Source organism: Podarcis raffonei, chromosome 8 (assembly GCF_027172205.1).
Source record: "Podarcis raffonei isolate rPodRaf1 chromosome 8, rPodRaf1.pri, whole genome shotgun sequence".
In the NCBI taxonomy this organism is placed as follows: domain Eukaryota; kingdom Metazoa; phylum Chordata; class Lepidosauria; order Squamata; family Lacertidae; genus Podarcis; species Podarcis raffonei.
The window spans coordinates 77778136-77805888 of NC_070609.1; the positions used below are offsets into that span (position 1 = coordinate 77778136).

The window sequence follows — 27753 nt, forward strand, 5'->3', positions numbered from 1 at the left end:
GACTTGGTGGAATGCTCTGTCACAAGAGACTAGGGCCCTGTGGGACTTGACATCTTTCCGCAGGGCCTGCAAGACAGAGCTGTTCCGCCTTACCTTTGGTTTGGACTCAGTCTGACCCTTGTATTTCCCTCCCCTTATGGTCTTGATTTATCGGCTACTTTTAAAATGAGGCTGCATTTTAAATTGCATTTTAACCTGTATTTAAATCCCCCCCCCATTACGTTTTTACTGTGATTTTATTGGTGTTAGCCGCCCTGAGCCCGGCTCTGGCCGGGGAATAAAAAATTATTATTATTATTATTATTATTATTATTATTATTATTATTAATAATCCCTTGAAGGGAAGGTGGGCTGCAAATAACAATGGCTATATTCCTAGAGGCATAGGAAGCTGCCTTGTACTGCATCATCCAGCTCAGGTACTGTTGACACCCTTGGTTCCCAATGTGGGACACATGCCCCCCCCCCACTGGGGGGGGCAATTTGATTTTTAAGCGGGGCAATTCAAGAATGAGTTATTAACAGTGATTTTTTCGCATCTCTTATGGCTCTAGGGGCCTCCTATATATATACAGTGGAAGCTTGTGTTACGGACGGGATCTGTTCCAGAGGCCCGTCTGTAACATAGAACTGACGCAAGCCGACGCACCGCGTCTGCGCGAGGCGCGATTTAGCGCTTCTGTGCATGCGGCAAAACCCGGAAGTAACCTGCTCCGGTACTTCCAGGTTGCCGTAGAACGCAACATGAAAACACGTAACCTGAAGCGGACGCAACATGAGGTACGACTGTATATGTTGATTCATAATGAAGTATACAGCATAAATGGAAACAGTATACTTCATTATGAACCACCCTGTATATTGCGACATACACATTTTTAAAATTAAAATCAGAATGTATTTTGAATTTGTTAGGTACCTTTATTTTATTGCATAGCAATTAAAATGATCAAAGTATTACAGAAAAAGCTGCCATTAAAATTATTTTATATTTGTGAATTCAGTTATCTATTATATGTTTTGAAACTTTATTTGCTGTTTTTTCATATTGCTTAGAAGCAAGCCTCTCACTTCATATATTATTATTTTTATTATTATTATTACTATAAAACAATTTCTTAGGTGATTTCTCCCTTGGTACTTCAACTGCCCTTTTCATTCTTTTATTTTTCTCTTTCATGGCTGCCATGTTCTTTTGGAAGCTTGTTTAGACCAAGTTAACGGCATTTTAAGCTTACTCCATGTGAATAGTTACAGAAAGGTAGCCGTGTTGGTCTGCCATAGTCAAAACAAAAAAATTTTTTCCTTCCAGTAGCACCTTAAAGAGGTGCTACTGGAAGGAAAAATTTTTTTTGTTTCCACGTGAATAGGAATTCACTTTTTGAATAATAAGAATGATATGTTCCCAGAGTTTCAAACAGGAAACCTTTCCGGGAGACACTGGGGACTGAACCCGGGACATTCTTCATGTCACAAAGATGCTCTAACCACCTGATTTCCATCTGGTCTGCTTTTTGTTTGACCACTGCCATGCCACACCCAATTTTACCCATCACAACAACCCTGCAATACAGATTAGGCTGCAAAATCATGATTCCATGGGGTTTGAGAGGAGGTTTGGTCCTAAGCCCTATCCCAAAGCACCACACCATTTTATATAAAACCACCTTGGTTGCAATTCAGCAGGAAAGAGGCACGATATAGATCCCTTTAAAGCAGATGGAAACAACTTTCTTCTAGATGGACATCAGCCCCCTTACAAACTGCCCCTCAGTTTGCTTGCTTGCTTAGAAGCAAGCCTCTCATTTCCCGATAATCTTCTTTCCCCGTTGCTAAATGGCCGAGATGCCATTCCTTCCTTCATTTTCCAAGCGCACCATTGTCTGCATGTTAAGCCCATTAGCAGGGGGATCTTGAGACGAAAAATAACAGAAGCAGATTTTAGAGGCTCCCCCAAGCCCTGTCAGAAGAGAAAACCACTCTCTTGAAAGTGACAATTAGCAAAAAGAAAGAGAGAAGGTGAATGAACCCCCAAACAGATTCAGCCATCAGCTCAAAATAAGAATAATATATCAGCATGCAAAAGGAGATGGCTCTTTGTAATCGCTTCCATTAGAGGCCATTAGAAAGGAACCTCTATGCCCCTTTGCGCATATCAACAGAAGAAGAGAGGGAGCGAATTTATAAGTGGAGAAAAGGAGAGGGCTTGAGGGCACTTAAGCTATTGCGGTCAAAGTGAAACTTCTCAAGTTTCTAGCCCTGAAGAGAATTTCATTGCACGGTGAACACAGATGGTCAGTCCTGTTAGAAAACCCTGGCGTCTGGGGTGGGGTGGGGTGGGGAAAGCAAGTTGACTGGGTGAGACAGCTTGTTGTTGTATTTTAAAGGCACCTTTTCTCTCTCCCGTATAAAATCACAACTTCTTACCCACAAGCCAGACTGCGGATTTTCCAGCCGCATAGATCCTGCACAGTTTTGGGGTACATTGTGGACTCCCGGGAGGTGTTCGTGGCTCCCCAGAAAAACAAGCCTCCTGTAGAAAGGGGAACAAGAGGGGGTTATTGAGTCTTATGGTTAATATACATGGCACACTGGACTACTGCAATGCGCTCTTCGTGGAGCTACCTTTGAAGGTGACCCAGAAACTACAAATAATCCAGAATGCGGCAGCTAGACTGGTGACTGGGAGTGGCCGCCGGGACCACGTAACACCGGTCCTGAGAGATCTGCATTGGCTCCCAGTACATTTCTGAGCACAATTCAAAGTGTCGGTGCTGGCCTTTAAAGCCCTAAACGGCCTCGGTCCTGTATACCTGAAGGAGCACCTCTACCCCCATCGTTCAGCCTGGACACCGAGATCCAGCGCCGAGGGCCTTCTGGCGGTTCCCTCACTGCGAGAAGTGAGGTTACAGGGAACCAGGCAGAGGGCCTTCTCGGTAGTGGTGCCCACCCTGTGGAATGCCCTCCCTTCAGATGTGAAGGAATTAAGCAGCTATCTTAACTTTAAAAGCCATCTGAAGGCAGCCCTGTTTAGGGAAGTTTTAATATTTAATGCTGTATTGCTTTTAACACTCGACGGGAAGCCGCCCAGAGTGGCTGGGGAAACTCAGCCAGATGGGCGGGGTATAAACAATAAAGTATTAATAATAATAATAATAATAATAATAATAATACACAGTTGGGTCTGCCTGGCAGTCTTAAACCAACACACACCTCTAGCAAAAGATGTGCAATAATCTTTTCTATTTTTTGCAAATAATGTGCACACATTTAATGACGGGGCCTTCTCGGTGGTGGCCCCCTAGCCGTGCAATGCCCTCCCAGGAAGGCGGTGTCTGCAGATGGGCTTTGCAGCCTGAAATCTGACAAGGCCTACGGCTTACCTGTTTCGCTAATGGCGAAGGAGCAGGTGTAGCCTGCGTAGATCTGTGCCGCCCCACGGCCAGGGAAGTCGAAAAGCTTCACCAGTCGGGGCACCATCTCGTCCCTCTGCTCGGCGTGGCCCAGGCGGCCGTAGCCCCCAAAACCCCAGGAGAAGACGCGTTTCTGAGAGTCCAAGACGAGCTGGAGGAAGAAAGCAGGTGAGGAATTGAAAGGAACCTGCGAGCTTGCCAAGGAAGTTGATAAGGTTCATTACTGAGTTATTTGAAGCTCGACAGATCAGCCTTCTTTCCCAGGCCGGGAGAAAAATGGCAAAAACAGAGTATTTATCGGGACAGTGTGATTTTTGCAGCTGTTGTTAAAGTTGCAAAACAACGAAGCATGGGATGGAGCAATGGAGATATTTCTGGAACCACAACGGGATCTCAGCTCCGCCCAAGGCATGATGGAGAACAGCAACAACCGGGAAAAGATAGATATAATATTTTACAAGGACAGGAAGGAACATCACGGACAGAATAATTGCAACACACAGGAAGAACAAGGATATAGTTTGAATGCTTCACCTGTAAGTTTATAAATCATTTAATGTGTCGATACGAATGGATGTCGTTAATACTACAGCTGTTGTATAAATGATTGTTATTTTGACAGCACTGTACTCTGAAAATTTATTATTCCCAAAATGAAACTTTCCTCTGGTTGTAAATATTAAGATGATGCCAGCAAGAATGAGTCTGTAAAAAAATGATTTGAATCAAGTCTTACTGACTAGTGACTTAAATCGTGATTCAAATCGATTTGATTTAAAATCGAATCCACCCTGTCTGCACCCAATGCAGTTTTCCGGACTCCCAAGCACTTAGGACGACAACTCTCATTGGCCGCAACTGTCAACGTAGGCAGCAGAGGACGACCAAGTCTTACCGTATGATTTGCCCCGCAAGCAACGTCCCTCACCACAACGTTTGGCACCGGCAGGATCTGGCCATCTTTCGTCTTCTCGATGAAGATGGCGACACGGCGGGGAACCAGCTCGCAGTCGTACTCTATCCTCTGGGCTCGGGCGATGAACTTTCCGTCGGAATTGTGCCCTATTTGTTTGGTGGGGGAGAGAAAGAGAGACAGACAGACAGACACTAAGGGAACCAATGGAACAGACACAACAAGGAAGGAGAAGGCTCCCCTCTCCCGCCCCCCCCCTTACGCCACCAAAACGCGGAGGAAATTAACAGTGTACCCAGCTGTCCATATTCGGGGCATCCAAAAGAATACAAGTTCCCTTTGCAGTCCATTGCCATGCTGAACTCGGCCCCACACGCCACCTTTGTAATTGGCTGCCCGTTGTACATGATCTATAAAAAAAAAGGGGGGGGGAGGTTAGAAAAAGCTGAAAGACACGCCAACCCTCAAAAAACCTCTCCCAAAGGTCACACGCCTAGCTTATAGGCACAACTGTCTTGCAATTCATTAGGTCTGCATAAACTGTACAGTGGTACCTCAGGTTAAGTACTTAATTCGTTCCGGAGGTCCGTACTTAACCTGAAACTGTTCTTAATCTGAAGCACCACTTTAGCTAATGGGGCCTCATGTTGCTGCAGCGCCGCCGGAGCACGATTTCTGTTCTCATCCTGAAGCAAAGTTCTTAACCTGAAACACTATTTCTGGGTTAGCGGAGTCTGTAACCTGAAGCGTATGTAACCTGAAGTGTATGTAACCTGAGGTACCACTGTACGTCTGTTGCTCTGATCGGTGGAACTGGTACTGTTAAAGGTGCCACAGCAATAATTCCACATTTGTAAGAAATCCACCTGGGTATAGGGCGGTATATAAATTCAATAAATAATAATAATAAATAAACAATAAGGATGTAGTCCCTCTGCCTACCTGCGTGGGGCTGGGAACGGCGTCAGTCTGATTGCCCAGGCCCAACTGACCCATCTTGTTCTCTCCAAAGGCAAATACAGAACCGCTCTCTGAAACAGAAAGGTTGGACAAACAACTTTCCGCTTTCACACCATGCTACAGAGACCCACAGCCAAAGCCCTACCTTGCCCCACTGCTTGCTTTATTTTGACAAAGTAAAAATCATAAATAAATAATAAAAATGTGCACCTCACCCCCAAGACCATTCCACTTTAACTATCCAACCTCCCGAAATCTCAACACCTCTTGCGATGGTTTGACCCCTTTCCGTTTTAACAATACAAATTCTACAAACACCTTTCATATCTCCTTGAAATCCTTTCTCCTGCATATTCCCCGTCTTACCTTAATGGCACATGTTAATTCATCCTTAATAGCTATATCCCAAACCTCTTTATACCATTCTTCCATTCTGTTTGCCCCTTCCATTTCCTAGCTATCATAATTTGTGCAGCTGTCAATAAATTTGTGAGCAAGTCTATCACAGTCTGCGAACCTCCCACCCCATCGTAAACTGATAATGGACTTTCCGTCAGCTTTAACCATGTGCTTTCTGTTATCTCCCTTAAACACCCACTGCTTTTGACTCTGTGGTCCTTTCAAAACACCATCAAAGGAAAACTGCCTGTGTCAGAACATGGGTCAGCCAACCTCAGGATTGGCGACTCTGACCGGCAGCTGTGACTCTCCTGGGATCATCAGACAGGTGAGTTTCCCAGCTCTGCTGCCTGGATTGAACCTGGAACGTTCTGGATGCAAAGGACATGCTCTCCCCAACACCCCTTGCGAACCATGGTCCTTTCCCTGACAACACAGCAAGTTTCCAGTCCTCATCGTTCTGAACAAAGCAGCACATGAAGATAGGAAACTGCCTTATACCAATTCAGAACATTGGGTGCACTGTGCTCAGCGCCTCCTACACTGACTGGCAGCAGCTCCCCAGGGATTCGGGCGAGAGCCCTACCAGGAGACACCCCTGGGGATTGAACCACATACCTTCTGCATGCCAAGCAGGTGTTCTGCCACTGAGCTATGGATTCCACACCTGCCGACGGCACCTCTGATTCCTAGGCTCTGTCCAAGACTTCCCTCTCCCGAACCCAACTCTCGTCGGAACAGCTGTTTCCCCACCGTAACATTCTCCTCCTGGCTGCTTTCCCTCTGAGCAGCCTGGTGAGCATTCCGTGACATCAGAGCACCTCAGCCAATAGCAGGGCACGGTGGAAGGCAAAAGCACGCAGGGACACACAGATTGGACAGAGCCTCCCCTACCTGTCAGGGCTAGTGTGTGGTTGCGGCCGCAGGCTGCCGAGACGACGGTTTCGCTGGAGAGCACTTCGATGGCCTTTGGGGCGTCCACACGCTTGGTGTCCCCGTGGCCCAGCTGCCCTTTGTCGTTACGTCCTGGAGAGTTAGGGACACACACATACACAATGACTGCGAGGCCCAGATTACAGCTGTGCAGCAGCTATTGCAGAATCGGGAAGCCAGCAAGCGGTGAATTTTGCGTACTCTCAAAATCGGAACTTGGGGGTCCATCTAGCTCAGCGCTGCCCACACTGACTGGCATCAGCTCTCCAGGATTTCGGACGGGGCTCTTTCCCACTTTTCCCTGGAGATGCCGGGATTCGAACCTTGAACTCTCAGCTCGCAAAGCAGACACTGTGTCGCAGAGCTGCTGGATCTCACGAAAAATAAAGATTCTAGCCTTGGAGATGCCACTGGGTTCTTTGGGGGGGGGTTGTTTCCCAAAACATTTTTATTGATTTCGCAAAAATATGCAATAAATGAACATAATAACTTCCGTACAAAAATGTATTACTCTTAATATTATTTATGTATACATCCCTTCTCTTTCCAGAAGCCAGGGAGGTATTATTATTTATAATCTATTGTATGGTGTTTACTTGTTTTCTTTACTGTTTTTGTCTTTCCTTCCCCAGAAGGTGCAATCACATGGCACCTTCTGCCTGCAAAGAATAAAGCCTCACCTAGGCTTAGTGTTGTCTACACTGACCAGCAGCAGTATCCCTCCAGTAGTTCAGATTGGGAAGAGGGGAGGTCTTTCCCAGTGCTACCTGGTGATGCTTCTGGGGTCTGCACCCGAGTCCTTCAGCATGCCAAGCAGCCACTCTAACCACTGAGCAACCTTCCCTTGCAACAAGCAGGGTTTTCTCCAACCAGTTTTAGCTCCAAAGGACATATACAAATGCAGAAGGCTCGGGAGACTTACGAATGTGCATTTTTCAAACCACTGCAGCACTGAGCCTAGTGCAAACCAGGGTGGACAAAAATCAGTGATTTTAAAAAAAATGATAATCAAAAAAACTGGATTTTTAAAATTTAAATTGGATTTTTAAAAATTTAAATTGGATTTTTAAAATAAAATGCTTTTGGAGGAAAAATCTTTCTAAAGATAGTTTTCTATTAGAGTTACATTATAGTCCAAAGGCTATTTATCAGGAAATAAGGATTTGTTGTAAGTTTTTCATGTGTGCTAAAACTCAGTCTAAGTTTTTGTTTTTTAAAAAAATCATTTAACCACATCAGTTAACAAACATGGATATATATGCTATAACGTTATTGTTTTAGTTAAATAAATTGTTTAAACTGTTATTAAGGAAATGATTATTTTTCTCCTTCCAATGAAGTACAGCATAAAAATTGTCCAAACAGTTAACTTATTAAACCACACAATCATTTCATAATTATCAGTCATTTTTATTTCTAATAGTATAACCAAATCAGTAATTCTTGATATAACTGTAAAAACTACTCTGACAAGTTATTATTCCAAAAATGAAACCTTCATCTGGTTGTAAATATGAAGATGATACCAGCAAGAATGAGTCTTCCTGTAAAACAATGATTTAAATCAAGTCTTACTGTCTAGTGATTTAAACCGATTTGATTTACAGCATTTTTCGCTCCCTAAGACGCACCTTTTCCCTCCTAAAAAGTAAGGGAAAATGTGTGTGTGTGTCTTATGGAGTGAATGCAGGGGGGAGGCAGGCAGGAAAAGCCCCCAAGAGCGGCTCTTACGGGCTTTTCCCCAAGAGGGAGAAGGGACTGACGCGGCCAGTAAGTCAGTAATTCCCCCCCCACTTGATTTCCCCCTCTAAAAACTAGGTGCATCTTGTGGTCCGGTGCATCCTATAGAGCGAAAAATTTGTTGTTGTTGTTGTTTAGTCGTTTAGTCGTGTCCGACTCTTCGTGACCCCATGGACCAGAGCACGACAGGCACCTCTGTCCTCCACTACCTCCCGCAGTTTGGTCAAACTCATGCTGGTAACCTCGAAAACACTATCCAACCATCTCGTCCTCTGTCGCCCCCTTCTCCTTGTGCCCTCTATCTTTCCCAGCATCAGTGTCTTCTCCAGGGAGTCTTCTCTTCTCATGAGGTAGCCAGAGTACTGGAGCTTCAGCTTCACGATCTGAGCACTCAGGGCTGATTTCATTAAGAATGGATGCGTTTGATCTTCTTGCAGTCCATGGGACTCTCAAGAGTCTTCTCCAGCACCATAATTCAAAAGCATCAATTCTTCGGCAATCAGCCTTCTTTATGGTCCAGCTCTCACTTCCATACATCACTACTGGGAAAACCATGGCTTTAACTATACGGACCTTTGTTGGCAAGGTGACGTCTCTACTTCTCAAGATGCTGTCTAGGCCTGTCATTGCCCTTCTCCCAAGAAGCAGGCGTCTTTTAACTTTGTGGCTGCTGTCATCATCTGCAGTGATCATGGAGCCCAAGAAAGTACAAGCTCTCACTGCCTCCATTTCTTCCCCTTCTATTTGCCAGGAGGTGATGGGACCAGTGGCCATGATCTTCGTTTTTTTGATGTTGAGCCTCAGACCATATTTTGCAAAAAATACGGTAAATCAAATCCACCCTGCTGCAAACTAGCAAATGCAAACCCTGTGGGAGATTCAAGACACTCACCCCAGCTCCAAAGTTTTCCCTCGGTGGTGATGAGCAGGCTGTGAGCGGCGCAAGGCCCTGAAACCACCGTCCGGACTTGGACCCCCGAGAGGGAGCCGTACCTGTGGGGCCCCCATAAGTTCTGACCCAGGTTCCTGTAGGCGGCTGCAAGGGAAGGTGGCAATGGCTTAAAAATAATAATAATTAAAAAACACAGGTGTGGACCGAGGCAGTCCTGTCGAGAGCAGGCGTCCCTGATGTCCCCCCTCCTCTCAGTGCAAAAAGTAGATTTCTAACAGCACAAATTTTCCACCAGGCAACCCACAATAATGTCTAATAATAATAACAAACAGTTCTTATCTGCTATTATGATGCTGTTACCTTAATCATAAAAAATGACTCAAAGCTAATAACGAAGGCAGCAAAACTGACCAAATCAATTACGAAAAACGCAAGGGATTTTGCAGGGATAGACCACTTCTGGCTCAGAGACCTGCACCAGTCTTGTGGTATAAAAACCTTAATTACTTGGAGAACAGTTAACCTGTGAGATCGCCTTGCCCCATAAATGCCCACTTGACCTCTTTGATCTGTGGAAATGGAACCGGCTACAAATGCTACCTAACACCCATTCAACATTTGTCTTTTGAAATCTTAATTATGCTTTTCAAGTTTATACATTTCACTGATTTTACAATCATTTTAACATTTCAAAACTTGAATTCCTTCCCCCTCTTTCTGCAGTTCCTTAAATTTATTTTTAGTATCGTCTGCATATCCAAATTAACTTAGCTCATTTATTCATCTACTGTAAACATTTACTCTTATAAAACTGCAGGTTATTACAATAATCCTGCCAATGTTCTTATCTGTTTACAATATATCTGTAAATATTCAATAAACCATTTCCACTCTTTTATAAACAGTTTGTTTTCTTATTCTTCTGGTAAGTTTTGCCATTTCTGCATATTCCATGGCTGGCAAACTAAGGCCCAGAATCCGGCCTGTGGACCATGCGGGAATCAGTGTGTTTTTACATGAGCAGAATGTGTCCTTTTATTTAAAATGCATCTCTGGGTTATTTGTGGGGCCTGTCTGGTGTTTTTACATGAGTAGAAAGTGTGCGTTTATTTAAAATGCATCTCTGGGTTATTTGTGGGCCATAGGAATGCGTTCATTCCCTCCTCCAAACATAGTCCGCCCCCACTGAAAAAAATTGCTTCGTTCCATTTTGGGGCAAGTAACATTCTTGTCGCTGTAGTCGCATATATGAGTAAGTTTCTACACAGTTTAGGTAGTTCTGTCCTTATACGGTGGTACCTCGGGTTAAGAACTTAATTGGTTTGGAGGTCCGTTCTTAAATGAAACTGTTCTTAACCTGAAGCACCATTTTAGCTAATGGGGCCTCCTGCTGCTGCTGCACCGCCGAAGCACGATTTCTGTTCTCATCCTGAAGCAAAGTTCTTAACCCGAGGTACTATTTCTGGGTTAGCAGAGTCTGTAACCTGAAGCGTCTGTAACCTGAAGTGTATGTAACCTGAGGTACCACTGTAATTCCCCCCAAAAAAGCTGCTGGTTTTTTTAAACAAAGATTATCTTAAACATGCTTTTCATTGCATTATATATCATTTCCCAGTAAGCTTGAACCTTACTACAAGATACCCATTCCACAATTGGAAGGAATCTTTTCGTGTGGCACTTTGGAACTCCCTGCCTATTGACATCAGAAGAGTACCTTCGATGTTGTTTCCAGCACTCAGTAAATAACATTATGTGTTTCAAGCATGCCCATATCCAGACATGTAGAATGCTGACATGCGTTTAAATCTGGATTTCTAGCTTATTGCTGATTTTAACTATTTCCCCTGAATGTTTTAAACCATGGGTAGGCAAACTAAGGCCTTCTAAATCCAGCCCGCGGACGGTCCGGAAATCAGCGTGTTTTTGAACAAGTAGAATGTGTGCTTTTATTTAAAATGCATCTCTGGGTTATTTGTGGGGCATAGGAATTCGTTCCTTTCCCCCCAAAAAAATATAGTCCGGCCCCCCACAAGGTCTGAGGGAAAATGGACCGGCCCCCTGCTGAAAAAGTTTGCTGACATAAATAATACAAATTTAAATAAATAATACAAATTTAAATCCATCGCATTAATATCCTACATTTTTCTTCTCCAAGGGGAACTCAAGGTTCTCCACCTCCTCACTGAATCCACACAACCACCCCGTGAAGTAGGTTAGGCTGAGAGGCAGTGACCAGCCCCAAATTTCATCCAGTTTACTTTTTAGCAGCGTGTGGAAAGGTACCCAATACAGTGGTACCTCTGGTTACGTACTTAATTCGTTCCGGAGGTCCATTCTTAACCTTAAACTGTTCTTAACCTGAAGCACCACTTTAGCTAATGGGGCCTCCTGCTGCCACTGCGCCGCCGGAGCACAATTTCTGTTCTCATCCTGAAGCAAAGTTCTTAACCCGAGGTACTATTTCTGGGTTAGCGGAGTCTGTAACCTGAAGCGTCTGTACCCTGAAGCGTATGTAACCCGAGGTACCACTGTATTGGTCCTAGTATTGACACTCCAACCACTGCATCACACTGACTCTCTATATTAACTGAAAAACTTAAAAAAACAGAAACTCAATAAATCTACACAGAGACAAAAAATAAAAGACAGGTCTAGCTGATCCTGCCCCCCTTTTGCACTCAACTAAAAAGTCCCAAATGTTGCAACCATTCCTTACAGGGCTGGCTGCTCCATTTCTACCATGGCTAAAAACACCCTCCAGCTGCAAATCCATAATTTTCTCCGCTGGCACCCAAATGCCATGCATTTACACCTGCCGTCCAAGTCAGAGGTTGAAAGCGTTGCCTCCCACCAAATGATTCATAGGTCCAGCATCATTTGCTGCAGCTGGTAGCATCCTTCCCAGGTCTGTCTGTCTGTCTGACCTCTGTTTCCCACACTTCTTTGTCTAACAGGAAATTGCCAGGAGTAGACCCTCGAGCCCTTCGGCAATCGCAACATGCGCTCCGTTGCCCTGTCTACATTTTGCAACCCCTTTCCTTTCTGCCTCCCTTTCTTTTTCTTTCTTTCTTTCTCTCTCTCTCCCTCCCCCCTGCCCCCCAACCTTTTGTCTTCTGGAGATCACAGCCTGAGCTCAGATGTCTTTTAAGCCAGACGCCAAACAAAGAGACCACAGTCTGAGCTGGGAGGCAGATGTCAGCTCCAGAGATAAGGAAAATCTGCAGGGTGGCAACGCTGTCCACCCCCCCTCCCTCCCTCCCTCAGTCTGCATTTTGATACATACCAGCAGCTTAAAATGCAAGCCTTAATGAGCCAGTGAGCAGATCCCCCATCGGACAGCATCCTGTTCTAACAGTTGCAAATCTAGATGCTTATTATGGGAAGCTTGCAAGCAGGTCCTGAGAGCAACAGCAATGCTCTCCCCGCCTGAGAATCCCAGGGACCAGAATTTGCAGGTAGATTACCCCTGGATATGAGAGAGTCCCATCTATTTAGCATGGCTTCGTGCGCTGCTCTGGTTCGCCAGAAGCAGCTTAGTCATGCTGGCCACATGACCCGGAAGCTGTACGCCGGCTCCCTCAGCCAATAAAGCGAGATGAGCGCCACAACCCCCGAGTCGTCCGCGACTGGACCTAATGGTCAGGGGTCCCTTTACCTTTAAACCTAGCAACATCAGTAGAGGCCTTCAGCTGGAACAGAGATATAGTAAAAAGGTAAAAGTTAAAGGACCCCTGGATGGTTAAGTCCAGTCTAAGGCAACTATGGGGTGCGGCACTCATCTCGCTTTCAGGCTGAGGGAGCCGGTGTTTGTCCACAGACAGCTTTCCAGGTCATGTGGCCAGCAGGACTAAACCGCTTCTGGCACAGCAGCACTCCGTGACGAATGCCAGAGCGCACAGAAACGCCGCTTACCTTCCTGCCACAGTGGTACCTATTTATCTACCTGCACTGCCGTGCTTTCGAACTGCTCGGTTGGCAGGAGCTGGGACAGAGCAATGGGAGCTCATTCCGTCATGGGGATTTGAACCGCCGACCTTCCGATTGGCAAGCCCAAAAGGCTCAGTGGTTTAGACATCAGTAAAGGCCTTCAGGTCTCTGAGCACAGGAGTTACAGATTTTATATATAAATATATTTGGTACCCTTTTTTCACATTCTTAATCTTTCTGGTGCTCACACAACTCCCCTTAGCCAAGAAGGACCAAGCAATAGTCAAGTTATGAACGTGCCGGATGATTCAAAAGAAGAAGAAAACCCAACCCAAATCAAAAATCAGTTTTTCCTATTGTCATGAGGCCTAAGAGCCTTGACGGAAGAGAGGCTGATGGTAACAGAAATGGAAAGAAATACAGCACCATAAAAAAGAGATAAATAATAGGGCAGAGAAACCCCACCCACTAAAACACAATCATTCAGCAACAGAGGCTCCACGAGAAGATAATTTCAGGAGCAGCCTAGCCCTTAAAATACATGTTGTGACAACAATGCTTATAAAACGTGTTTAGATCAGCCTTGTCCAGTCTGGGGCTCTGCAGACAAAACTACAGTTCCTACCAGCCCCGGGGGGCAATAGCCAGTAGTCAGGGATAGAATCACAGCCTTGGAAAAGATCCCAAGGGTCATGTGTTCCAACCCCTTGCAGGGATCTCAGCTAATGCTGGGAGTCGTAGGGCAGACCCACACTCCATATTTGAAGCCTATCCGATGCACATGTGACTTCCTGGGAACCGTAGCGTGTTGAAGTTGCTGGGAACGACAGCTCTGTGAAGAGGAAACTACAGTTCCCAAGGGCTGTGTGCCTGCCTGTAGTTCAAATCACCTGGAGGGCACCAGTTTTTTCAGAAGACTGCCCTAGATTGTGGGGAGCGAGCCATGCTTAACCGGCAGTGTGACAAGCTGAGATCTGCACATGCTCAGGGGCACCCTTGGCCTTCTGAAGTGTGCGCTTGAACAGCCTCAGGCCCACGACGATGCTGAATGCAGGCCTAAGGGGCTGGTGTGAACTGCACCCCAATTCCATTGAATGGAGAAGGCATGCTTAAAACAAACTTGTTTATTTAGGAGACCACTGTAAGCAGATGAAAACATCAGCAGAATTCTACTAAGACTTGTAATGTAACAAGTGCAATGGACAGTATGGACAGATCTAAAATACAGTGGAACCTCGTGTTACGTACTGCCCTCCTTACGAACGCTTTGGGTTACGAACTCCGCTAACCCAGAAGTAAATGCTCCTGGTTGCAAACTTTGCCCCTGGATGCTAGCGGCAGGCGCCATTAGCAAAAGCGTGCCTCATGTTAAGAATGGTTTCGGCTTAAGAACGGACCTCTGGAACGAATTAAGTTTGTAACCGGAGGTACCACTGTATGGACTATGAAATAATATGCGGTTGAAAGCGTTGACAATAGGAGGGGATAGAGTGAAGTCTAGAGATTCAGAGAAAGCTCTAAATGTTGATATTTATCGGTACTCTACACTTGTAAAACCAAATAAAAATTATTTTCAAAAGTAAAACAAAACAAACATGATATTCTTGTAAAGAAGCTGGTAAAATGCGGTCTTGACTATGCTACCACTCAGTGGATTTGTAACTGGCTGGCTGACCGAACCCAAAGGGTGCTCATCAATGGTTCCTCTTCATCCTGGAGAAGAGTGACTAGTGGGGTGCCACAGGGTTCTGTCTTGGGCCCGGTCTTATTCAACATCTTTATCAACGACTTGGATGATGGACTCAAGGGCATCCTGATCAAATTTGCAGATGACACCAAACTGGGAGGGGTGGCTAACACCCCAGAGGACAGGATCACACTTCAAAACGACCTTGACAGATTAGAGAACTGGGCCAAAACAAACAAGATGAATTTTAACAGGGAGAAATGTAAAGTATTGCACTTGGGCAAAAAAAATGAGAGGCACAAATACAAGATGGGTGACACCTGGCTTGAGAGCACTACATGTGAAAAGGATCTAGGAGTCTTGGTTGACCACAAACTTGACATGAGCCAACAGTGTGAAGCGGCAGCTAAAAAAGCCAATGCAATTCTGGGCTGCATCAATAGGAGTATAGCATCTAGATCAAGGGAAGTAATAGTGCCACTGTATTCTGCTCTGGTCAGACCTCACCTGGAGTACTGTGTCCAGTTCTGGGCACCACAGTTCAAGGAGGACACTGACAAACTGGAACGTGTCCAGAGGAGGGCAACCAAAATGGTCAAAGGCCTGGAAACGATGCCTTATGAGGAACGGCTAAGGGAGCTGGGCATGTTTAGCCTGGAGAAGAGGAGGTTAAGGGGTGATATGATAGCCATGTTCAAATATATAAAAGGATGTCACATAGAGGAGGGAGAAAGGTTGTTTTCTGCTGTTCCAGAGAAGCGGACACGGAGCAATGGATCCAAACTGCAGGAAAGAAGATTCCACCTAAACATTAGGAAGAACTTCCTGACAGTAAGAGCTGTTTGACAGTGGGATTTGCTGCCAAGGAGTGTGGTGGAATCTCCTTCTTTGGAGGTCTTTAAGCAGAGGCTTGACAACCATATGTCAGGAGTGCTCTGATGGTGTTTCCTGCTTGGCAGGGGGTTGGACTCGATGGCCCTTGTGGTCTCTTCCAACTCTATGATTCTATGATTCTATAAACTTCAGCAACATTGCACAGGCCAAATTTCCACCTCAAAAATACAGTAGAACCTCGACTTACCACCACCCCTACTCGCGAACAATCCGACTCGCAACTGCGGCAAATCTGGAGGTAAATAGCAGGTTTGCCGCGATTTGTGCATGCGCTGAAGCGGATTCTGCCAACTACACATGCGCAGAATGGCACTTCTCCCAGCGACCCGGATCAACTCACGAATGGACCTCTGGAATGGATTCTGTACATGAGTAGAGGTTCCACTGTCATCTGGAAAAATAGCAGTTCTACCTACCTTGCTGCTTAGGCACTTCCTTACGGCCAATCAAGTCCCAGTTGGTGGCTCCAAATATCAGAAGCTGCCCTTTGAACTTGGATCCTTCAAGCTTCTATGAGGGGTAGAGAAGGTGGGAGAGAAAAAGAGAAAGAATCAGATCCAGCATTTGAAATTCGCCAGGGCTAAGTACGGACCCCCAGGACAAATTAAGTTCGTATCCGGAGGGTCCACTGTATAAGCTAAACAAGCTAAAACTTAGGGCCCCTCTCTCTTGGGGCCCCCCAAAAAAATTAAAGGGAAAAAAACGACTGGAAGCACATTTCCAAAATATAAGATAAAAAACAAATAAAATAAAACCTACATACAGCAACAGTGCTTTCTTTTGTGTAGGCTCCTGTGATGTAAGTATAATGGGCCCCGCCTGCTAGCCTGCTCCCTAAAATATCACTGGTTTGCTCATTTCTATATATAGGGTGCCTACATTCTGCATGGACTGGTTGCACGGCAACATGTGCAAATGGCTTGAGATACCTATAGGTCCATCAATTACCATATAGCACACGGGTCAGCAAGCTTTTCTCGCCTTGGGCCGGTGTCTCCAGCGACGATTGCGCAGTGGGCTGGAGGGCAGGGAAGCGCGCACCTGTACGCATGCGCACACACTATTTTCAGAACACTTCCGGGTCGGAGGCACACTAGAAATAGCATTTGCACATGTGTAGGAGGCCCCTGCGCACAAGCTATTTCCAGTGCTCCTCCGACCTGGAAGTGTGTCCCCGCGCCACACTGGTAAGAGCGGGCGGTGGCTACAGGGGTAGCCGCGGGCCAGATAAACGAGGGTCTCAGGCCTTATCTGGACCCCGGGCCAGATGTTGGTGACCGCTGACATAGCATATATTCAACACAAAATAAGCGACAATTTGCTGTTGACACAGGACAGCTGGACATATAAAAGGGCCCCATGACCTTCAGTAGCTTAGGGCCTCATCAAACCTAAATCCAGCCCTGTTCCTAACCCACCAGCCCACCTGATCCCCTCCGTCGCAGACTTCATTTTGCAACAACAAACGACATTATGGCCAGCATTGTGTGCCCGGCATGGAAGCAATTCAGATCACAGCAAAGAGAGAGAGAGAGAGAGAGAGAGAGAGAGAGAGAGGAAAAGAAAACACTACAAAGAGAAACAGGAAACAGTGACAGGAAACGAAGCTGGCTTTGGGTGCTGTGTGTGGGTTGCGAGGGCAGGGTGTGGGTGCCATTCGGTCAGAAGGAATAATAATAATAATAATAATAATAATAATAATAATAATAATAATAATAATAATACAGTGGTACCTCGGGTTACATACGCTTCAGGTTACAGACTCCGCTAACCCAGAAATATCACCTCGGGTTAAGAACTTTGCTTCAGGATGAGAACAGAAATCGTGCAGCATAGGCACAGCGGCAGCAGGAGGCCCCGTTAGCTAAAGTGGTGCTTCAGGTTAAGAACAGACCTCCAGAACGAATTAAGTTCTTAACCTGAGGTACCACTGTAATCATCATCATCTTATTATTTATACCCTGCCCACCTGGCTGGGTTTCACCAGTGATGCTCTCCTGTCTCTCCACAGTTGGATGCAAAGGTCCCAGACTGAAGTCAACAGGACTTCCTTTTGAGCAGACACACTGCAAAACACCCTAGGTTCAGGACAGATAACAGAAAGTACTTCCTCATGCAGCACAACTATGGAACTCACTGCTGCAGGAGGCAGCAACGGCCACCAAACCAGATGTCTTTAAAAGAAGACAGGGCAAGTTCCCTGAAAAAGGTCCAGCGATGGTTATGCTCTGCCTCGCAGTTGCAGGCAGCTACGCTTCTGAATTCGAGTTTCTGGATACCACAAGGGGGTGTGGAGAGAGGGTCCTTGCATCCATCTTTTGATTGTAGGTTTCCCATAGACATCTGGTTGGCCACGGTAAGAACAGAGGGCTGGACAAGATGCAACACCAGCATAAAACGCTCTCTCTCAACCAAGTCAGGGCCCAAACCTTGACTACAGAAACACAGACTGGGTGTGCACAATTTCGTATGCTCTTCCTGCAAACCTGGGGTTTACTTATTAAAAAGAAGTTTTAAGAATGTAAGAAGGGCCCCATTGGATCTGGCCAGTGGTCAATCTTGGTGTATAGGTAAAGGACCCCTGGATGGTTAAGTCCAGTCAAAGGCGACTATGGGGTGCAGCACCCATCTCGCTTTCAGGCTGGTGTTTGTCCACAGGCAGCTTTCTGGGTCATGTGGTCAGCATAACCAATCTGCTCCTGGTGCAACGGGGCACCGTGATGGAAACCAGAACGCACGGAAACGCCGTTTATCTCCCTGCCAGAGCGGTACCTATTTATCTACTTGCACTGGTGTGCTTTTGAACTGCAAGGTTTGCAGGAGCTGGGACAGAGCAACGGGAGCTCACTCCGTCGCGGGGATTCGAACCGCCGACCTTCTGATCAGCAAGTCCAAGAGGCTCAGTGGTTTAGACCACAGCGCCACCCGCTTGACCTTTAATCTCAGTGTAGCGTCCTGTTCTCCCAATGGACGCCCCAATGCCCGTTACGAGATGCTCTCAAGCAGGATCTGAGCATAAGAGCAACCCTACTTGCAATTCAGAAGCGTAGCTGTCTCTGACAGCGGAAGAATGGAAGAGCTGCCAGCTGGATCAGGCCAATGGCTCCTGTAGTCTGGCATCCTCAGGTGCCCCTTAGGAACCCGCTACAGGGACCCAAGCACAAGAGCCCTCCCTGTCCTGTGGTTCTCAGCAACTATTATTCAGAAACACTGCTGCCTTTGACTGTGGACAGAGCACAGCCTTGGCGAAATAATAATAATAATAATAATAATAATAATAATAATAATAATAATAATAATTTATTATTTGTACCTTGCCATCTGGCTGGGTTTCTCCAGCCACTCTGGGCGGCTTCCAACAAAGATCAAAAATACATGAAAATGTCACACATTAAAAACTTCCCTGAACAGGGCTGCCTTCAGATGTCTTCTAAATGTCAGGTAGTTGTTTATCTCTTTGACATCCGATGGGAGGGCGTTCCACAGGGCGGGCGACACTACTGAGAAGGCCCTCTGCCTGGTTCCCTGTAGCTTTGCTTCTTGCAATGAGGGAACTACCAGAAGGCCCTCAGCGCCCGGGCAGAACAATGGGGGTGGAGGCGCTCCTTCAGGTATACTGGGCCGAGGCCGTTTAGGGCTTTAAAGGTCAACACCAACACTTTGAATTGTCTCATAGAATAGTCTCATTGCCTTTTTAAAATTTGCCCAATCCGCTTGCAAAGCCATCAGTTGGTGGTCATTGCTACCTCTGACAATCGAGCTGTGTGTAAACACTGAGGGGTGTCCACACTAAACAGAAGCAACAAGGTTCCTATAACTGGATCAGGCCAGAGGGGGCCCCTCTTAATCTAGCATCCTGTCCTTTGGGGCCACTCAAAAGGAAACCCTCAAGGAAGACCCCAAACGCTGCCCACCAGCAGTTGCCAGCAATTGGCAATCAGAGGCTTCCAGCGTCACGCTGCAGAAGAACATCGTTAAGAGTCCTGCAGGATATGGATCAGGCTGGTCAACCACCTTAGTCCTCATAGGAAATCTGCAAACAAGCTCCAACCCCAAGAGCAACGCTCTACCCTTCCTGGGGGTTCCAGCAGCTGGCAATGAGGAAGCAAGTTTGGTGCTCCTGCAGCCAAAACACAGCAACTTAAAAAAAAAAAATTAGCCCGGCCGTTTTAACAAGCAAGAAACAGCCCGCTGGTTTTTGTCTCCCCCCCCTCCCAATTCTCCCTCCACTGCGGTCTTGCCTTGGCAGGCCTGGAGGCAGACAAAAGGCAGAGGAGGGGGGTGGGAATGTGGGAGTTTGCAGACAGGCCCTGCTGTCCGGAGGGGCCGGGCTTCTCTGCTCTGCAGGAGGACTTCCCTTACCCAGAGAAAGGGGGTGGGTGGGTGGGTCCCCACGCGGTCGGACAGGGAAGCCTCCAGCCCCTCCTAGCGGGCGGAGGGCAAGCATTAGCATCAGTGTCCTCACGTGGATTCCCAGAGCCAAGGAGGGGGGAATCTCCCCCCCCCAAAGTGGCCTTATAACACAGGCATGCCAGTCCTAACACCTTGAATCGCTGCATACTGCGTCTTTGGGGTTTGCAAACAGCAACAGATGCCAACTAACACTAGCACCCCCCCCCAAGTTCTCCAAGTGTGTTGTGTGATTTGGGGGGGGGGTTGGGGGCGGCAGGAGGAAATTTGCTAGTTTGCTGCTCCAATGTGCACACAGTCTATATCTGATGGAAACTGCAAGGGGATGAAATTGAGAAACTCAAGATCATTACCAGACGAATACAGAAAGGAGGCTTTGAACCGTTTGTCCACCTGGCCCAGTGTTGTCAACACTGGCTGGCAGTGGCTCTCTAGGGTTTTAGGAAAGGGGTGTCTTTTCCTACCTGGAGGTGCTGTTGGGGATTGGACCTGCGTCCTTCTGCATGCAAAGCAGGGGCTCTCACGCTGAGCTATGCCTCTTCCCACAAAGACACAGGAATTTAGGAACCTGCTTTATACTGATTCAGAGGACTGGTCTGCTGCCTAGCTCAGTACTGTCGACACGTACTCGCAGCAGCAGCTCCGCAGCATTTCAGTCAGGGAGCCTTTCCACCCATAACTGGGCAATAGCAGGGACCGTATGTGGGGTTTTCGGCTTGCAAAGCACTACACCACGGCCCTTCCTCTAAAAAAATCAAGCAAGATTCTGGTCCTCATTGTTCTGAATTTAGGGCCAATTTAAATGGAACGGGGCCTTTTCAGACCCAAAGTCTCAGGTAAGGGGACAGCACCAGTTGCCTGAACCCGTTAGCCATGTCAATTAATTTCAATGGGTCTACTCCAAGTAGGGCTGGCACTGGCTTACAATCCTCTTATCCCTGAGCCAACTACAGCCTTTGCCTGTCATTTCTGCACAAGTATCTACCAGCACCCCATTTCCCGTGTCTGCAACCCCTGCAAAGGAAAAGGGAGATGGTAACAGGATAGGGGAGGTTCCCATGCTCTCCGCCCCCCATCCCCAAAAGATGGAGGGAGCCCCATATCTGCCTTCAACCTGTTTCCCTCCATACATTTGTGGTCCAAGCACCTGACCAATGGCCTTGATGGCTGGCACTAATGGGGTTTGGAATCCAACAACATTCTGTGTGAATGAGGGAAGGCTGCTCTATAATTTCCAGCCCCCAAAAGGGGAGTCCCTGTCTTCTTCCCCCCACCCCACCCCACCTCAAACAGCTTTCCAAGTAGACTCAGACCCTCCACTCACAATACCCTCCTTCCTTCTCAGTGATTGAGACCCCCTCTGCCAATATTCCCATCTCTACGTTATCCACCCTTTCCCCTTAAATAGGGGGTCGTCAACTTCTAATCTCTCCTCCCTAAAACAAGGTATAACCCCCCCTTCAAAATATCAATGCTCTGCCTACCTCTGCCTAAATACAGTGGTACCTCAGGTTAAGAACTTAATTTGTTCCGGAGGTCCGTTCTTAACCTGAAACTGTTCTTAACCTGAAGCACCACTTTAGCTAATGGGGCCTCCCGCTGCTGCTGGAGCACGATTTCTGTTCTCATCCTGAAGCAAAGTTCTTAACCCGAAGTATTATTTCTGGGTTAGCGGAGTCTGTAACCTGAAATGTCTGTAACCCAAGGTACCACTGTATTTTACCCCTCACCCGCCAAATCACAGGGTCCCCAACTCCTAATCCTTCCCTCCTAACACAAGGAAACCCCCCAAACAAGTAGGTCCCCCGTCACAGCACCTCCCCAGATATGAGACCCTCTTTCCCTCCCAAAACAGAACCACCCTCTCCAGCCACTTAGACCCCCAGCGATCAGCATGAACACCCCGCAAAAAACAGCAATTTTGGGAATATCTTACAATGCGTTCCTTGCTGTGTTCCGGCTCGCTGACCACCACGGCGGCCTGCGGAGCCTCCTGGTTTTGGGGGGGCTGCTCCCCGCCGCCCCGTCCTCCTCCTGCCCGGCCTGGCTTCTTGCCCCCTCCTGCCGCCACAGGGGGAGGTGGCAGCGCCAGCCCATCCTGTTCGTCCCCACTGCTGCCGCCACCCCCGTTGCTGCTGCCGCTGCCCCCTCCGTCCCGGGCCTTTTTCTTCCCCGGAGGGGGTGCCCCACGAGTCAGGGCAGACCGCTTGCGCGTGCCTCCAGTCCCGTTGCCGGCACCGTCCCAGGTGGCCGAAGAAGCCGCCGTCGCTTTCCGCCTGGGCATCCTGGTCGCCCGCCTTCGATCTCCCCGGATCGTCCCGTCTGCAAAAGGGGGGGGGATCAATTGGGGGGGCAGAGAGAGGAAAGAGGTGTCACTGCAGAATTCATTTCACTTTTTCATCTACGTCCCCCCTTTTCCTCCAAGGAGTGCTGGTTCTCTCCCCCATCCTTTAAACCCAACAACAAGCCTGCGAGGTAGGCTTTGGCCGAGAGGCAGCCCCCGAGATCGCCCAGTGAGCGTCACAATGGCCAAGGCAGGATTTGAACCCTGGTTTTTTCCAGCTCCTAGTCCTACACTCTAACCACTAGGCCACCACAGCATAACTGACGTGTCTTGAACCCTTTTGAGTTCATCACTGATTATTATCTGTATTTTAATACATTTGTTTTCAATTACACCGTTTCGATTCTATTGGCATTTCATTTTTTTTTTAAAAAAATACTATTTTCATTAAATTTTCTGTTTTACAATTTAGAATACTCGTTTAAACATCCTTAAAATATCAGTGACTTTCTTTCTTCTCTTTCCATGGTTCATATTTTACATAAACCAAACCATTCTGTATTCCATTATTACATCCATCAAAACTTATTTAATCGCTTAATTACTTATTTCACCATCGTCTTTTAAACGTTTCCCAGCTTTTTGTACTTTTATCCGCCTTGTTTTCATTTATTGTAAGCTGTTTCGAGTCTCCGAAGAAGTCTCAAAAAAATGTTATAAATAGATGCTTTTTGCCATTTTTACTGAAAATTGCATTGTTTTATTTTTTGAGGGTTTTTCCCCATTACCATCACAGGGTGTATAAATTTTGTGAAATTTATAAATGAAAACAGAACAGCAGAGTGAGTGAGAGAGGAAACTGAGGCAGGGGCTCCTAGCCCTCTTCCCCTTCTCCACCTACACAATTTCACGGACGCTATTTATTTATTGCCTTTTTTCCTTTAAGGAACTCAAGGAGGCCTACATAAATTCTCCTCCCCATTTCATAGAATTGTGAAGTTGGAAGCAAACACAAGATCATCTTCACAACAACCTGTGAGGTAGGTCAGGCTCGAAATTGAGCGACTGTGGCCCAAGTCAGCTTTGTGGCTGAATTTGAACGCTGGGTCCCTCCTAGGCCTAGTCCCAACACTATTTAAGCACTACAAAAGTGAAATTTATTTCATTTCATGGAATTTATATTCCACTTGGTGGTTTGGGGGGGGGGGGAGGAATGCCTCAAAGCCATTTACAAAAAAAACCCCTATTACCCTGCCAGTTCCTTTTTTCCTGCGTATTTTTAAAGAAGATACACAGAATGGGAAAGTATCATTTGTTATGAAATGGAGGGATGGACACCCCTCCCCATTCAAATGCTTAACCCCCACCCCAAAACACACAATTAAGGGTTTTGCGGAGAGAACCAAAAACTGTTCAAATTATTGGGGGGGTGGTAGTAAATCACCCTCTAAAATTGGCTTGTTGGTGTTTAAAACAAAAACCAGAACAGTTGATTTTTTATTCCCCCCCTTTCATAAAACACCCCCAACTTTATGGAGAAGGGGCATTTTCACCCCCCCCCAAAGGCTCTCAAATTGTAACTACATGTTCTACCTTATCCCAATTCTTCAGGGAAGTGGGGTGAAGTAGAGTGAACCCTCTCCCATGCCAGCCTTGAAAGAGGGGGCATTATCTCCCCACCCCAAAAAACCCACATTGAGATATACAATATAAAACTCCACAATCTTCCCAATTTGGAGGAAATCCTTCCATTCAATTATAAGTAGGGTTTATGGGGAGAAATTCCCACCAATTCGGCTCCCCACTAGGAACCCTTGGGGGAAAACCCCACCCCACAAACCCATTACAAGGTGCACCCCTCAAACTCTCACCCCCACAAAAAACTAGGGGGGCAGGGGCAGTAACCCCACAGCAACCCCTGGGGCGATGAAGCCAAACTTTTGTGTTTGTGTGGTAGGGAAATATAAACTCCCATATATGAAAGAGGGAGCGATAACCCCACAAAATAAAGACGGGGGTTATTTGGGGGGGGCGCGGCTGGCTAATAGCTCAACCCCTCCCCAAACATTAAACCCCACATGGCCTTTAGGAAATGAAACGAATTTGGCCAGCCAAATAGATGGAGCCCCTCTACAAAATATCTCTACCCCGCAGCGAAAAAGCGAGAACCCCAAAAAGATATCGGGGTGAGAATCCCCATAAATATTGGGGAGGTGGGAAATAATGTCATGGGCTAACCCAGGGGTCAGCAACCTTTTTCAGCTGTGGGCCGGTCCACCGTCCCTCAGACCATGTGGTGGGCCAGACTATATTTTTGGGGGGGAAATGAATGAATTTCTATGCCCCACAAATAACCCAGAGATGCATTCTAAATAAAAGCACACATTCTACTCATGTAAAAACACCAGGCAGGCCCCACAAATAACCCATAGGTGCATTTTAAATTAAAGGACACATTCTACACATGTAAAAACACTTTACATGTGGGTTGGATTGAGAAGGCGATTGGGCCGTATCCGGCCCCCAGGCCTTAGGTTGCCTACCCCTTCGCTAACCCCATCCTAACAGTGGGTCAGGGGGCAAAACCCCCAATAATTTACTTATATGTGTTTTAGGTATGGGGAGGGGGGACCTAGATAGCCTGCTTTCCCCCCAATAATGCAATATGTGGGGCAGGGAATGGATTCCCTTTCACATAAGCACCCTCACAAGTCACAAAACCAGAGTTTGGCCTGGAATAGGGGAAATTCGTAAACTAGGCCTTAGACACCGACCCCAAACAAAACTTGTCCATTTTGTTGCCATTTGGCTTGCTCCAAAATGCACCCCACACAAAGTGGGGCAACCCATTCCAACACAACCAGCCCCCCCCAGCATGAAACCTATAGTTTTAGGGCTGCAAGGGAACACCCTCTGACACCCACCCCCCATTTCCAAAGTCCTCCTTCCCACCCCACCAAAAAAGGTTAGGGGAAACAGAGCAAGCCATCACTGTCTATCCCTTACAAACACACACACAAAAATGGCCCATGCTTCTCCAAAATTAAAGAGGGAAAGAGTTGTTTTTTGTGGGGGGGGGGAGTGACACCTCACAGGAAAACACAGCAACTCCCCATTGTAGGTCAAATATAGGGCTAAGAGTCCCCCAAATAACCCGACACCCCATAAAATATGGGGGAAGCCCAGGCTCCTTCCCCAGTTGTCTCAAAAAAAAATCTATTAATTTCTTCCCCAAATTAGGTATATATATATATATATATATATATATATATATATATATATGCTCCCTAACAAGAGGGTGAGTCAAGCCCCATACATTAAAACTGATGGCTTTTTGACCCCACAACCCCCATTCAATGGAAGGGGAAAAGACCCTAAAGATCCCCTCAAAGTTACCCCTTTAAATATATGACTCCCTCCCTCCAATTTAGCCTTTCCCCCCAGTTTTAAACCAGGGAATTCCCCCCCTCCCTCAGCAAAAAAAACACACACAAGAAAAAAAACTTACTTCTCACTGTCTCAAGTGTTTGCTACACTTACAAGAGGGGAGAGACTCGCCCAGCAATTTTGGAAATTTAACTATTAAACTGACCTGCACCAGCACACCAGATTTCATTAAACAGATAATGCAATGAGAAATTGGGAGATAATGCAAGGAGAAATTGGAAGGGGTGCCCTCCGCAGCCCGACTGCACCCCAAGAAACAAATATCTGGAATAAATACACAACTTTTCAATTGCTTTTAAAAAAACAAAAAGGACACCCAGCTGTTCGGCCCCCCCCCACCAAAATGTATTGAAAACAGAACAAAGCGCTGGAAGGGGGAAAAGGAAGCCCCTTCCCCATCAACGCACAGCAGTTTGCAATCTTAAATTTGGAAGGAGGGAGAAAGCCCCCACCTCGTGCAAATGCACAAAAGTGTTTAACTAAAGCATAGCAACACAAAACCGGATGGATTCTTAAAAAGTAAAAGTCTTGGGGAAACTTGTTTCTCTCCCCCGCTCCCCGAAGTATTTTAACATTTCAATTTTTTTAAAAAAAATTAAATTCAGATTTAAAATTAGAAACTCTTTAAGAAAACTACACACCCATTGTTTTGGGTGCAAGGGGCCAATCCTCTCAAGTGCAAAAAAGAGAGAGAGACTTTGAATAAATAAGAGAATATTTATAATCCTACCTGATTCTCAACTCCTTCCTGTTAAAAATAGTAATAATCTATTATTGCCCCCCCAGGTGCAACTAAATCCGCGTCCCCCCCCCCAAACCCGGTAACAAAACACCCAATTCTCGGTGCAAATAAATAAATTTCAACCGTCCCGATTTCCAGTCCTTTTTTGTTTTTGTTTGGGCCTTTGCTGGAAAAAGGTAAAAAAGAAGAAGAATTTTCCCCCACCCCCTCAAAAAAGCACCCCTGCCCCCAAATCTTCAATCACCCCCCACTCCACCTTTTTTTTTAAAAAAATGTGCAAAATCAGGAGATGGAAAAAGAAAAAAGAAAACACAGAACAAACTTTAGCTTTCTTGGGTCGCAAAGTCGTCGTGTTATTTCCCCCCCTCCCGCTTTCAATCAGAAATACCGACTGGTTGGAATCCTCCTCTTGCAAGATGTACGTCTGAATGCAGGTTCCGAATCTCCCCGCATCTAATTCTTGCCCCCCCCTCCAAAAGCCCCGGCTGCCTCTTTTTTTATATATTGATTGCGAACAATGGGATCTCTGTCTGTCTCCGATTAAACCACGTGGATCCGCCTTCCTTCCCCTTTTTTTTTTGAAAGGGAAAAAAAAATCACCCCCCTCCTTACTCCCCCCCCTCCGCGCATCTTGCAAAAAAAGAGAGAGAAAAAACCCCAAACACATCCGCACACACTCACACAACTTTCTTTGCAACGGCAGTTAGGCTCAGATTTCAAGCTGGGAGGAGCAGCCGCCTTGCAAAATGATTGCTTTTAATTATTAGGATGGTTTTGAAAAGAAAGAAGTAAAAAGAGAAGGGGGGGATCTCTTTTTTTTAATGTTTTGGACTACTTCCTGTGGAAGGGCGGGGGGGAGAGGCTGCTCCTTAGAGCCCACCCACCAGATCCACTTAAAATATAAATATGAGCCGCGCTGCATATGCTACAGTAGAAAACAAGAAACACATGTATTAGCAGGAAAGGAAGAAGACGAGGAGGGGAGAAGAGGGGAGGAGGGAAAAAAGATCAGCCAGAAGAGGCTCGCTTTATCAGCACAGCACCGCCTTAAGGGCTGGATGACTGCAGAAGGAGGATTTGGGGTTTTGCTTGGTTTTGTTTGGTTTTGGAAC

At 46.4% G+C, this 27753-nt stretch overlaps 1 protein-coding gene across 6 annotated transcripts in view; it reads right to left on the reverse strand.

Annotated features, from left to right (window-relative positions):
* RCC2 (regulator of chromosome condensation 2) overlaps positions 1 to 27487 on the reverse strand; it is a 33440-nt gene extending 5953 nt beyond the window's left edge. For 2 of the 6 annotated variants that reach the window (XM_053400981.1, XM_053400986.1), the window contains exons 1-10: positions 27034 to 27206; positions 22105 to 22490; positions 16175 to 16268; positions 9251 to 9394; positions 6580 to 6711; positions 5269 to 5357; positions 4622 to 4736; positions 4309 to 4475; positions 3384 to 3564; positions 2428 to 2533 (exon numbers count right to left, since the gene is read on the reverse strand). In XM_053400981.1, the coding sequence (XP_053256956.1) occupies positions 2428 to 2533; positions 3384 to 3564; positions 4309 to 4475; positions 4622 to 4736; positions 5269 to 5357; positions 6580 to 6711; positions 9251 to 9394; positions 16175 to 16268; positions 22105 to 22490; positions 27034 to 27094 (1475 nt within the window). In that variant the 5' untranslated portion in view covers positions 27095 to 27206. Of the gene's footprint in view, positions 1 to 2427; positions 2534 to 3383; positions 3565 to 4308; positions 4476 to 4621; positions 4737 to 5268; positions 5358 to 6579; positions 6712 to 9250; positions 9395 to 16174; positions 16269 to 22104; positions 22491 to 26963; positions 26982 to 27029; positions 27209 to 27322 lie in introns of those variants that run through there. The other 4 variants (XM_053400984.1, XM_053400980.1, XM_053400983.1 and 1 more) reach the window with 4 other exon arrangements.
* Between the last annotated feature and the right edge of the window lie 266 nt (positions 27488 to 27753).